Source organism: Phragmites australis, chromosome 2, assembly GCF_958298935.1.
Source record: "Phragmites australis chromosome 2, lpPhrAust1.1, whole genome shotgun sequence".
Classification (NCBI taxonomy): domain Eukaryota; kingdom Viridiplantae; phylum Streptophyta; class Magnoliopsida; order Poales; family Poaceae; genus Phragmites; species Phragmites australis.
In genome coordinates, this window is record NC_084922.1 from 13,033,303 (window position 1) to 13,047,376 (window position 14,074).

At 46.0% G+C, this 14,074-nt stretch overlaps 2 protein-coding genes across 2 annotated transcripts; both read left to right on the forward strand.

Annotated features, from left to right (window-relative positions):
* Positions 1-1,197: 1,197 nt before the first annotated feature.
* On the forward strand, positions 1,198-8,474 carry LOC133900108 (uncharacterized). The gene is made up of 4 exons (XM_062341236.1): positions 1,198-1,673; positions 6,871-6,954; positions 7,043-7,132; positions 8,009-8,474. The coding sequence occupies exons 1-4, from the start codon at positions 1,257-1,259 to the stop codon at positions 8,285-8,287; spliced, it is 870 nt and encodes a 289-aa protein (XP_062197220.1). The 5' UTR covers positions 1,198-1,256; the 3' UTR covers positions 8,288-8,474.
* Positions 8,475-11,312: 2,838 nt separating this feature from the next.
* On the forward strand, positions 11,313-13,560 carry LOC133900115 (polygalacturonase At1g48100-like). The gene is made up of 4 exons (XM_062341248.1): positions 11,313-12,048; positions 12,165-12,329; positions 12,421-12,465; positions 12,570-13,560. Exons 1-4 carry the CDS (start codon positions 11,620-11,622, stop codon positions 13,362-13,364), a joined length of 1,434 nt encoding a protein of 477 aa, XP_062197232.1. The 5' UTR covers positions 11,313-11,619; the 3' UTR covers positions 13,365-13,560.
* The last annotated feature ends 514 nt before the right edge of the window (positions 13,561-14,074 follow it).

Sequence of the window (14,074 nt, forward strand, 5' to 3'; positions counted from 1 at the left end):
TATCTTTTACTAGATTTGAGTAATCTTTGTCACCTTAGAATTGTAAATTCCACACTTATTTAGGTTAATTGTGTACTAATTGAGCCTAACATATTTAGAATTTTCACTTGTGAAAAATCCGTTAGTTTATTTTCCGCTGTAAATTTAGATCAACGAAAAAAGATGATAAATTTTATAAAAACACCTATTCACACTCCCTTTAAACGACATTATTGTCCTTTCAACACACCGATCCACCCATCTTTGGAATGGCTTTCGAGATCATCCTGTTAGAAAAAATATAAAGTTTTCTTCTAGTTGCTGCTCAAAGACCGGTTAAATTTGAGGGGTTTGTTAAGAAGACAAAATATGATTTTGAAAGATTATACTTGTGAACTGTGCATTTGGTAGTATGAAGAAATAACAGCTCACTTATTTATGAGATGCAAATTTGCAAGAGCTTGCTGGTCACCCATTGGCATTTCCGTTCCTCACTGGATGAACATTGATCGAATTTGGCTTCATATGAAGAGGACAATCAACGAGCCTTTCTTCATGGAATTCATGATTACGATGAGCTGGAGCATTTGGACAATGCCAAATGATTGTTTTTTTTTCAGCACATAGACCCAACCATCACGAGATGCAGGAACATGTTTTTCCATGAGTTAAATTTGGTAACTCAGATTAAAAGAAGATATGTTAGCGAACTTTCTCAATGGATCAAATCTAATATGTAATTTCTTAGCTTTACTTTATTTTCTTCTCTCCCTAATGCAACTGTCGTGTACTCTCTCTTCTTTTTATTAATATATTTATAATATATAAGGACTTAGTCCTCTAGTTTTATATAAAAAATATTAGTCAAACATATGTTTTAGGGACTGTATTGATATACAGAATGATATTTTTTATAACTAGAGGGAGTAATATAACTAGCGTGTTAAATTTTAGATAATATATATTTTGACGGGACTACTGTGGTCAACTTGAAGGAATTTTATTGTAACCTCAGAGAAGCTGCAGAAGACGAGACACAAACTTGAGGAGGGAGCCGTTGCCGTGGCATGTTAAGGGGTTGTTTGGTCAGCTAAAATTTTAACTTGATTTCAAATCAAACACTACTTGATATATTTAAGTTTTAATATAATTTTAATTTTAACATGGCCAAATTTTAACGGGCTTCTTGAAGGCAATAACCAAAACCCAAACTTTAGAACAACCCTAAAACCCCCAGCCCAGGCAAAGCCCGCGAGGAAGCCTGCCCACCACCAGCCATGTGGCGCCGCGCCTCCCATCTCCTCCGTACCGCCACCGCCGCCTCGCGCCGCCTCCCGCATCCGTTCCCACCAGCGCCCAGGCCTCTCCTCCTCGCCCCAAGGGTCGCCTCCTCAATCTCCTCCTACGCCACCCAGGCAGCGGCAGCGGCAGCGTCGGCGCCCGCGACGAGGGCGCCGCGGACGGTGGGGAGCCTGCTGCGGCTCAACGACCTGCAGGACAACCCGGGCGCAAGGAAGCAGAAGACGCGCAAGGGTCGCGGGATCGGCTCCGGCAAGGGAAAGACGGCGGGCCGCGGCCACAAGGGCCAGAAGGCGCGCGGCACAGCGAGGTTCGGCTTCGAGGGCGGCCAGACCCCGCTCCGCCGCCGCCTGCCCCGCCGCGGTTTCAAGAACCGCTTCTCCCTCACATTCCAGGTCCCACCAACTCTTGCTTTCCCCCCTTTCATCTCCTCTCCTCGCATCTGTGCGGTATTACGGCTCGGATGGCGTAGTATAGAGTGGTGCGCGTCAGGTGTTCGACCCATCGGCGATTGATGACATACTGCCATTTTCATTCCTTGGTTTCGTATAGCCTAATATCAGTTCGCAACCAGTACATCACTGGGGTCCAGTTATCTCCTCAAATGATGCTTGATTGAAAATGCTGCTTACTTATATGGTAAAAATCTGGCTTGCACATAAGGTGGTTGATCTGTGTTCTGCACACCGGGTTGACATAGTTTCACTTCTCATCTTGTAACTTATGCTTCCGTATTATGATTTTGCGTTAGATCATTTGCATAACAATAGCTCTAGAAACAGACACCAATCATTAGAGCGGAAGCATGTGGACATACCGTTCTTCGGTGATGTCATTAGATGAAGATGAGAGGGTGATCGCGTTGGTGTAGATGAATGTCGCCGTCTTGATGCATCAGAACGTGTTGGTGAAGCAGTCGCTGGTGTGCCGGTGTAGCTGGAGGTGATGGCGACGGTGGGGGCGGTCAACGTAGTCGTGGCGGCGGTCTTCACCCTGCTGGCGACGCTCTTTAGGATTACGTTAGGGTTTAGGGAAGCGGCTATAGCTTGCGTCAATCAATCGATCAACAGATCCGAACTTCCCGTTCTCTTTTTATAGCTGTCGCACGGGATGGGACCGCAACCAAGTTGGGGTTAGTTACGCCCTCGATCAGGGCGTGTGGGGAAGTGGGGCTCTCCCGCTTCTCTCGGTCCATCCAGCTAGGATTTCGTTAGGGTGCACATTAGGGATAGAGGCGAGATCAATTCCAACATTCTTTCCTTGATTGTAAGTCTAACATCATAAGCTCACTCTCAATGAAACAGCACATCAAGGCAAAGCGTTACAACAGCTTGTGAAATGCCACTGGAACCCAATAACCTATAGCATACTATCTCATCTTGAAATGGATATTTGTTATGCTTAATGGGAATTTGTTTGCTTTATGATCCTCTTATCCAGAATCATAGGCTTTCCAATAATCCTATGTCGGCAGGATAATCATGAAAATTATGGGGTGGTAAGCCTTTAGTGAGCGACGCTGCAAGCATTGCCTTAATACATATATGCTTGACATTGATAGTTTGATCCAGGATTCTACCTTTCACAATATAATACTTAATGTCGATGTGTTTGACAGTACCACTCGACTTGTTGTTACTCGTATAACATAAGTGGTTTCATAATGATGTATTACATTCTCAATTCCGGGATAACATAAGTTCTTTAGTCATACAACCTGTCCGATAGTCTCATAACATGCTACAAACTCAATTTGCATTGTTGACGATGCCGTAAGTATCTGTTTGGCAGAAGTGGCAGTCATCATCCTCAGTTTTTTGGGAGTTAGGAGGTGTCTAGGACATCCGTTGCGCTACCTTATCGTGCTTAGCGACGGAATGCAACTTCTTCTTAGACTCAAATTTTGCTTGGAATTTTCTTTTGTTCCTGAAACTGCTTACTTGATTAACAAAATCTTTATTTTCAGCCCTCAGCCCCTCCTCTTGGACACATCGTGATCAAATCGCTCATGATCTATTTCTTTTTTTGAGTATTATAGTTGATCTTGAAAGGAGAAAACTCAGGAGGGGGAGAGGTCATAATGAAGTGGACAAGAAAGCCCTAAGAGATTTCCATATTCATGCTTTTTAGCTTGGCAGCTATGTTTGTTATCATCATGATGTGTTCTCTTATGCTGCCGGACCCATTATACTTAGTGTTGAGGAGTTTTTGAATAAATGTACTGGAATAAACATTGGAGGTGTCTTTGAATTGCTCCTCCACGGATATCAAGTACGTCTTAGCTTTCTCTGAGTTAGGGATTGCTCCCCTTATAGCATCTGAGATCAAATTCCTCGTTGTCATAAGTGACATGCGGTTGGACCGCTCCCACATCTCAGAAAGTACATCATAAGTTTTTTTAATTCTTCATAATTCTCCACGCCAATGGCGGGAGCAGTGGGAGCGTCAACCGTGAGTGCATCGTCAAGGTTCAAGACGCCAAGGACAACCGCAACTTTAGCTTTCTAAGCAGGAAAGTTGTTCCCTATAAGTTAATCTATGCTGTCAATTGTGGCGGCAATAGAAAAAGCTGTAAGAACTGAGAAAAAGATTTGGTAAGATTAGAGAATCATTATGAAATAATATTTGCACAAAATTAACCCTACGTTAGTCTGATTAAAAACATGCAAAACTTGATTCCAATCCGTATCACCGTTGGGCAGAAGACAGAAAAGAATTTAATAAATACATAAATGGCACATAATTTCAATCAATGTTGGTCAGAAAGTAATTATGGATCTACATAAAATAATTGTAAAATTTAGCACATGACCGCAAACAATATTGGTCAGTATGCAATCACGGCCAAAAAAACATCAAAATTCTCTAAATAAGTTTTCCCGTTGGTTCCAATTTATCCAGAAAAATATTCATAAATTTTGGTGTATAAAATATCATTATTTGGGCCACATTAGTCAATTAATCCAGTGCATGAATGGAGAAGCATCAAAATCCACTAGAAAAATCATTAAAAATTGAAAAAGCCCAAAACATGAGGAAAACAACCCAAAAGGGTCGTTCGGGCTGGCTCGGCCCAAACTCGCGCGCACCTGCATGCGGCCTAGTCGTGTGCTGGAGGAGCCCGCAACAATTGCTTTCGGCCCGACCTCTTCATGCCCGCGCTATGACCCATTCTAGCGTGGCCCGTTCTATAGCTTTTCACGCATGCCGGCCCGATCTATGCACCCGGCTTCCCGTAGCCTTCTAATCGCCATCGACGATTAGCCCCCGTTCTCGCCGGAACAAAACCGTGTCGAGCGTCGGTTCCCAAACCTTAACTCCATTTCCCCCTTCCCTCCCCGATATCTTCACCGGCACCTGAGAGAATGGTGGCCCGTGAGTACCCCGGCGACAACAAGCCGCCAGCCAAAAAGTGAGAGAGAGCAAGAGGAGAGCAGAGCAGGGACAAGATGGAGCCCTCATGGTTCGGTTCGCCAGAGCACGCATGCAGTGGCTTGTGGCTCTGTCGACCCGATCCTCAGTGGTTTTGCGAGGGCAATGTGCGTGTGCAGCGGAAAAAGGGGACGTGCTCCGGCGGGTCTGCGATGCGCTCAAGAAGACGACGTGGCACGAGGAAATGCAGGCCGAAGAATCCGTACGCGATTGTCGCCGAAGGGGGAATCCATCGAAGGTAGGGACGAAGCAACTCCGGCGGTCCGACGACAACCAAAAACACCGCAAAACTGTGAGTAAACCCATCTACATGAGTTCTAGGGTTCATGATTTTGGGATTTGGGGATTCCCAATAGTGATTATGCTCGGATTAGGAATTTAGGGTTTCAGGCAAGAGGGAAAAAATAGGGATTTTCTTAGGTTTCATAAAAAAAGGTTGAATCCCCTCCTCTATGCTACCCAAGACGAGACCATCTCGAATTGCCCTCGCTTCTCTCGGTCCATCCAGTTAGGATTTGTTAGTGTGCACGTTAGGGATAGAGCCGAGATCAGTTCCAACATTTTGTTGTCTTTAGAGAGATGTTGATCGACTCAATTAGACGAAGAAAACTTTGGCTGAGCCTATTATCGGTCGGTTTTCTGAACGTTTGTTAACTGACACTGTGATAAAAGTTGTTGAAAGTAGCATTTATGGACTGCTTAATATGCATGGCGAAAGATGCTTAAAATTGTGGTGTGGTTGATGTAGATATCATTTGTACACCACTCGTTGGGATAATGCTATCTGACTTTTTGTTCAGCAATTTTAGGAAATTTTAGTAGACTTAGTTCCAGAGAAAGCGGAATGAGCTGAAACACGAAACATGACAGCCGAAGATTACTGTTTCATTTGAATAGCATATGCTGCTACAGTGATATTTCGGTGGCACAATCTTGTGGCATGAAAGGCTTTGCAGAGATGTAGGTGGAGAGAAAATCCAAGCTGAAATAACTGAAATATCCTGTCATTTTGGTGGTTCTGCCTTAGTTCGGTTTTTAATTTGACAGACAATATAATCGAATAAGCAAATTATTGTAGAGCCTTAATCTTTTTTCACATAAATAGTAGATTTTGTAGATCTCCTGTACTTTGATAATGTTAAGGTTGATAATCAAGTGTAATTTAATCTTACATGCTTTGCTTTACTTAAAATATCATATAAATAACACAATTCATAATGTTTGGGCAAATCATGTTTTCTTATTGAATTAGTGTTGTGAAAATAGTTAACTGCATGAACGGATCTACCAGTTATCAGTTCTGTTAATTTGGTTCAGGACCATGCAAACATGAGGGAGGATTCAAGGAGTCAATCGATTCTGTCAAGATCCTAGATAGGCAGAGGAGATTCAAGCAATAAGCAGTTGTGAGCAGTTGCCATTGCATAAGGCAACCGTAGGTGGTGAGTGTAGACTGTTAAGGGTATAATAGTCAAGGGTATCATGGTAATCTCCTAGTCTAAGGTTTCCGTCGTGTACTCAATTCGTCTATGTCGTGCAAGTGCACATATTCTTTTGTCAAATAGTCAATTTATTCTCCGTCGTTATTGATGCAACATTGCCAACTAGGTCTTTCCGTAGCTTTAGTAGTAACTTCGTTTGTTGTCTTGCTACTTGTCATTGTTGTGTTTGTAGTCATCCTGATCTTTCCATAGCTTTAGTGGCAATTTCATTCGTCCTGTGCTTTGCTTTGCACTTGATTCGACAGGATTACCAAGGCTCCACTCTACTGAAGCTCAAACGTCAGATACATAGCTTTACTATATTGACTAATTCTACAGTACCAGAAACGCCATTGACCCACACATATTACACTACTATCCTTAACACTCCCCCCCCCCCCTTCTCAAGAGGCATATTCAATAGCAAGGAGTTTGAAAAAGGACAACACTAAGGAAAATCTAGAATATAGGTCATGAAATTATCTCCATGGTGTGCAACTATTGAAATATAAGTCAAGTAGCAAACAATTTCCTCCCACACCAATGTTAGGCATCTACAAATTGGTACTGCCTTCAGAAACTGTTTCGGCTGTCTATGATATGATTATATTGAGCAAATTGTTATCTGCAATACCACATATGACAATACGTGATGTTATCAATATTTCCTTCTGATCAGCCCTGTGGACTAGGGAAAATTGCAAAGCTCATCAATGCTGGGAAAATTGATTCCTCTGAACTGATCACAATGAAAACACTGAAGGTACTCAGAATTATTTCTTTGAACAAGGTATGCTTCTGTTGTTTCTTTTTCTTTTTTTGACATGAACATCTGTATCCTACTTTGCCAGGATACAGGTGCCATTGGGAAGCAAATAAAGGATGGAATTCGCTTAATGGGCCGTGGAGCAGAAGAAATCAAATGGCCGATTCACCTTGAGGTAAATATAATCTCCAGTTAAATAAAGTATTTGTATCTAATCAGAAGTGAAATTATCTCTTATAGTTTCTTATTTCCTTGCAAACCATCTTGTCAGGAATGGCATGCTTGTCTTCAAAATTCAAATTGAATGCCTGGCTCTTACCTATAAACATTATGTTCTGCTTCTTGCTGCATGTGATGACTTGAAACATGCAATTTGACATCTTATGAAAAGAACGTTTTTTTTTTTAGCGTTAAACTGATATCTTGTATGGAGCTTATTTCTCCGCATGATCTACTAGCCTGTCCATAGCTTGCAATCATGCTGAACACAGACAATGGCTTTTTCCTGAAGGTAGCTAGGAAGTTCAATTTCCTTTCAATCCCGTTGATGTCCAGAATGGCATGCATGCCTTCTTGAATCCCAAAATGAACGTTTAGCTTTTACCTACAATGATTGTTTTTGTTTATTGCTGCATACGATGGCACAAACTTCAAGCATGTACATGGACATTTGATCCTTAGCTTGCAACAATGCTGAGTACTGATGATTGGTTTCTTGGTAGAGATAATTAGGTAGTTCAACTTATAAAGATTGATTATCTTTTATCAATATCATTTGGCATAAGACCAACAAATGGGATGCTGTAGGTGACTACAAAAGCAACATGCCGATTTTCCTTTGTCTTCTATATGATAGTATGCTGCTTTAATTATGTGGTCAATGGTCACTAGATTAGACAAGTCTTGAATATTGCTGCTGTGGATAAGTTCAATACTTTTGTGCACTATTTTCTGCCCTTCATGAACTTTTGCGGTTGCTGGCGTCATTTTATATATTGGTTTCTGGATTCTGAAATCCGTTCATAAACAGTTCATGCACTGGAAATTGCAGGTATCAAGGGCGACTGCAAGGGCAAAAGCTGCCGTCGAAGCAGCTGGTGGAACAGTAAGGTTGGTGTACTACAACAAGCTTGGATTCCGGGCGCTCCTCAAACCCGAGTGGTTTGAGAAGAAGGGCCGCCTGTTACCAAAAGCGGCAAGGCCTCCACCCAAACAGCGAGACAAGGTCGATAGCATTGGCCGCCTGCCTGCACCAACAAAGCCACTTCCCTTCACACCAGAGGAAGTGGAGTTTGCAGCAAAGCGTGACGCTGCCCGTGTGACTGCATAAGATGGGAAGCATGTTGGAGGCACTTTTTCGTTCTACACACCACACAGGCCCCTCTGAATGTGCACTGCATTCGTTTGAGCAGGACGTGCATGTATAAGAATGAACTGTTATATCTTGAAGATCCATTCCTTGTCGAATGAGATCCCTTGACCGCAGTTTCTGAATTGAGTTTGTCGTTTGGACTGGTTAGTGTCATCTTTCACGAGTAAAAATTTGGAGCCAGCAGAGCAGCATTCGGATGGGCATGGACTTGCATGGTAGGTTAATGTCTCTTGTTATTACCGGATGAATCCTGATATATAGTTGGCTACCTAAATGACTTGGAACGAATTTTAGTGTGAGTGAGATGCAGTGCAGTGTCAGGCGCCATCAATCCTACTGGTTCAATCATGAATCACTACTGAACCCATGAATAATAGGCATCTGCTTCGTTTCTTATTTGTTTTATATGTCCACTTTTGTTGTTCTTGACCACATGTAGGCGTGTGCATCTGAGCATGCACCATGGGTATGTTTGGTTGCCTGTACGAGATCTTGTATAGTTGTATCGTATATCCTGGAGGAGGGAAAGCAGGATGGGGGAGTTGTATTTTAGAAAAGAAGAATATTTGGTTGGTTGGATGAGCGGATGCAAGTTAAATTGAGTTTGTGTTTGGTAGGCTGAATCTGAGACTGGATGAGAGGGTTCGCTGTCGCTGATGAGTGGGTCAGCACACAACCGGCTGCATCCGCCGGGCTTGCATCTCACCTACGGTCGATTCCCGCGTCTCCCTCGTCCTCACGCGTGCATGCAACTGCACGAGCGGGTGTAAGCGCTAGGAGCTCGTCCAGACATCTAAACACTCGACTGCTACATCTTATACGGCTGAGCGGATGCAGACATCTAAACACTCGATTGCTACATCTTATATGGCTGAGCGGATGCAGGCTGACGGGAGCAGCCTAACCAAACATTCCCCATGTCTCCAAAAATGGACGCTATTCCAATGCACTCACAAGTCAGATCACATTGGCCAAGTCGAAGCGTACACAAGGATTTCAGGAGGGTGTTGTTAACAAAGAGTTATCACATCCAAATGGAGATCCCAGTTGAAAAACTATATGGTAGACACTGTCCTGCAGACAGTTATGGAACAACGATTATGTTAAGGTATGGACACATGGGGCTAATATAGCATTTGCAGATTTCTTTACGTTTTCACCAGAATCGATCGATCGGCTGCTTTCCCCTTTTGTTCCGGAATTCCATCCACCCGCATCTGCAGTCTAGAAATGCCTCTTTGTGTAAAGAGGGTCCCTTTGTCAGCAAAAAGATTAGTACTAACTTAATTCTGAATGGTTGCTTGCGGTTAAGTACAGGACTATTTGTGGCCTAATACTTCCAAAATTAGATCTGCCTGTTCAACTATCACAATGCCACTGCCACAGCTGAATGCACTCCTTTCAAGTATGGCATTGCTAAACACTACAGCTGCCGGCTACTAATACCATGCAACATCGGGAATTCGGGATCATCCAAGATCAAGAATTTATTGGAGTAGAAAACCGCCGCGCATATGGTTCTCTTGTCACTCAGTTTTGCGAGGTTGGCATCTCGCGAGGAATTGGTCTTTTGCGTACTGCTATAGATGCATCGAGTTGCTTGTTTCAGTGGCGTCTTCTCTGTGTTCGGTAATCAGGTAATGGCTGGTGGTGCAGACGTAGAATGGCTGTTGCTCTGCCACTGCCATGCATGCACCAAGCGATCGATCGAGTTGCCAAACACAAACAGCATCGTTTGTTCGATCAGGTAGTGAAAACGAAGTGCCTTAAAACTGATGCCCAACTAACATCATCATGCATGCTAGTATGCTACTACTGTACCACACCTTTTAGCCAGTACTATACCGACGTCAAGTCCTCAACCCTGAGTGCTACACTACATCAATGGCGAACCAGTTTGATACACTTTAATTTAGCGTCAACTGGACCCCCCGGCATCATCAAATTCTTGTGGCCGTCGAAATACCACAATAGAAAACTGGCGCACGTACGAACTAGCTGCAAGCCGAAGCTCTATCGATCATGCATGCTCCAATCAGGGATTTTAATTTTGGTTTTACAATTTTTTTCATTCACCAGGGAAGAGACCGAAATTTGCGAAATTTCATCGCAATTTCGATCATTTTTCGTCATATGCTCTATATGTTTCATATGTTAGTAAAAGAAAATTCTGGAATTAGATATTTCGTTCCCATCTAAAATTTTTAAAATTTGTAAAATTTCACCAAAATTTTAACGAAATTTTAAATCCCCAACTCCAATGGCGTTCGCCACCGCCCCTCAGGCCGGATTAATCCACTTGGTAAAGTGCCACCTTGTTACCCCACTCTAGTGGTGGCGTTATCACGATAGCTCACCCGTGCACTCACTCGCATGAGCAGCAGCAGCAATCTATGACCGCGAAAGGAGGCACGCACGCACGCACGCACGCACGGATCGAACTCGACCAATCGCGCGCGCTGCGAGATCCATGTCGACCTCTCGTAAATCCTCCGACTACACAAAAGTACAGTGTATGCCCGGGAAAAGAAAGATTAGGGTCCAAATCATCCAATGCATGCCTTGAAAGCGATGCGTAGATACATACATACATACGTCAAGAAACGTGAAGGAACAGCAACGGCGGCGGCAGCGAGAGCATGCATGCGCCGACCGGCCGGCGCATGCCTGAGTGACAAGAAACAAGCACTAGGGCAAAATTCAGTCTATGGCGGCTTGAATATTCCTAAGCTACCACACCAAATCGAGCTCGTCTCGTCTCGCTTTTCTTTCGGCAACCTTTCGTTCTCGTGGCCGTGCCCGCGCTCGTGCACCGGCGCACGCTCCGCATTGCGCGAAAAAGCAAGCAAAGGGGGCCGGCGCCCGTGGCCACCGGTGGAGCGGTCGGTCGGTCGCCGCCATTAGAAAAACCGGCCAGCCTTCGGCGCAGATGGCCAAGAGTAGACACATAACAAGCCTCTGATGAGGCCTCCACTACCACTACCACTCCCACCACGGCACCACCATCGCCCTCCCCCTCCTCCTGTTCCTACCTCGCACGGCGCGCCCGCCCTTGCGCTCCTCTCGCGACCTATAAATCCGCCGTACGCTTACGCTCTACACCGTCTCCAAGCCAACTACTGCTGCCAACCGCCTCGCCTCGAGCAGTCTGCCAGTCTCGTCCTAGTTAGCTAGATCCCCGCGACCGCCGTAGCACTTGCTTCTCCGTCTGAGCGCGTCTATATAAGCAGCCTTGGTGATTCAAGATTCACCATTCCGCTCAGTGCGATCTTGTTTCTAGTTGCGCAATAATGGAGTTCACCGCTAGGACCGCCATTGCTCTGCTTCTCGCGCTCGCCGTCGCCTCGAGCTTCCTATGCGACGGGGTCCACAGCCGCCACCACCACACCAAGCACACCAGGCACAACTCCGCGCACCCGCCGTCCCACGCTCCGGGCCCGGCGAGCCCGAGGCGGGCGCCTCCGCGCGCGCGGCCATCTCCCCCGGCCCCGCCGCCGTCGGCGTACCCAACGCCGGGCGCGGTCACCGTGTACGACGTCGTCAAGGACTTCGGCGCCGTCGGGGACGGCGTCACGGACGACACCGACGCCATCAAGACCGCGTGGGACACGGCGTGCCAGGACGACGGGCCTAGCGTCGTGCTCGCCGCCGCCGGGCACTCGTTCCTGGTGCACACCACCGTCTTCACCGGACCGTGCCAGGGCAGCGTCACGATCCAGGTACCCACCGTAGAAAAAAGCAAGCCTATGACATGGGCGCTGCCGGCCCACTGTTGATTCCGATGCTCATCAGCTTGCCGACTCTGAGATTCCAATGACATACGTGTGTTTTTCAGGTCGACGGGACGATCGTCGCACCGAGCGATCCCGATACGTGGCCGGCGAACAGCAAACGCAACTGGCTCGTGTTCTACCAGGCCCACGGCGTGTCGCTGCGCGGCGCCGGGCTCATCGACGGCAAAGGCCAGAAGTGGTGGGATCTCCCCTGCAAGCCTCACAAGGTAATTTGTTTACCATCGTGACAGAGCTACTAGTTCATATGTCATTACAGACTTGCAGTATCTGAAAGTCTTGGTCGCTTTTTTCCCTCAGGGAACACATGGAGCAAACACCCAGGGATCTTGTGACAGCCCAGTGGTAAGTGACATAGCTGCTAGCGCAACGACTTTAACCATAATAACTGCCACAGTGCTTGTCTGACTGACGTTGATCTGTTTTTGGAAAATTCTTGTGGTCATCAGGCGTTGAGGTTTTTCATGAGCAACAACGTGAAGGTGCAAGATCTGAAGGTGCAGAACAGCCCCGAGTTCCACTTCCGGTTCGACAGCTGCCGCGGCGTGCTCGTGAGCGGCCTGTCCATCAACTCCCCGGAGCTGAGCCCCAACACCGACGGCATCCACGTCGAGAACACCCAGGACGTCCTCATCACCAACTCCGTCGTCTCCAACGGCGACGACTGCGTCTCCATCGGCGCCGGCACCCTGAACGTCCACATCGAGAACGTCACCTGCGGGCCGGGCCACGGCATCAGCATCGGGAGCCTGGGAAAGCCGGGGTCGTCGCGGGCGTGCGTGGCCAACGTGACGGTGCGGAACGCGGTGATCCGGCACTCGGACAACGGCGTGCGGATCAAGACGTGGCAGGGCGGGTCCGGGTCCGTGTCGTCGGTGTCGTTCGAGAACGTGCGCATGGACGCCGTGCGCAACCCCATCATCATCGACCAGTACTACTGCCTCTCCCACAGCTGCCAGAACTCCACCACGTCCGTGTTCGTCTCCGGCGTGTCGTACGCCGGCATCCGGGGCACCTACGACGTGCGCAGCCCGCCCATCCACTTCGGGTGCAGCGACGCCGTGCCGTGCACCAACATCACGCTCTCCGATGTCGAGCTGCTGCCGGCCTCCGGCGACACGGTCCACGACCCCTTCTGCTGGAACGTGTACGGCAACACTGCCACGCCCACCGTGCCGCCCGTGGCGTGCCTGATGGAAGGAGTGCCCAGGACCGGCGAGGATAGCAGCAGCTTGAAATGCTAGTCATGATAATGAGGATGACATCCTGCTGTCGTTGCTTGTTTAGAGGATGAAACAGAACTAAAAAACAGAAGAGTAAATTAGTGCAGATAAAAGGAGCTTAAAGCATGATTACTTATGTATATATAGAAAGAAGAAAATGTAATAGTAAGAGGTGATTTATGTAAGAATTACTGGAATATATATATATACTATATATATATATATACTATATATATATATACTATATATATATATACTATATACTATATAATGCTTGCTGCCATGCACATCGAACACTTGCCCAATGCATGGCTGGTGTTTCTACGGTGACTACGAGGTACGGTGTGTGCGCGTCTTCTGTAGCAATCTCTTGTTGTGTGCACGTTTCGCTAGAAACAACTTCTTGACAGAGTGCTTTTTTTCTATATTTATTTTTTGTTTATTTCTTTCTCTTCTCACAGCTCACTTGGGACTTGCAAGTGCCTATAGCAACAGATCATATCCTGGTGATTTGCTCGGAACAGTGCTATATATATGGGTTTGAAATTATATATTGTGACTCATTTCATAGGTCGTTTTTCCTTTCCAAGATTTGCACAGCTGTATGCTGAATGGTTGTAGTAAGAACCAGGCTACGTACATCTTTATGATGTAGAGGCTAAAAACTTGTTTCCATTATTAAAAGAAATATGGGTGGATACTGGATGCCGAATTATATATCATGTCTTTGT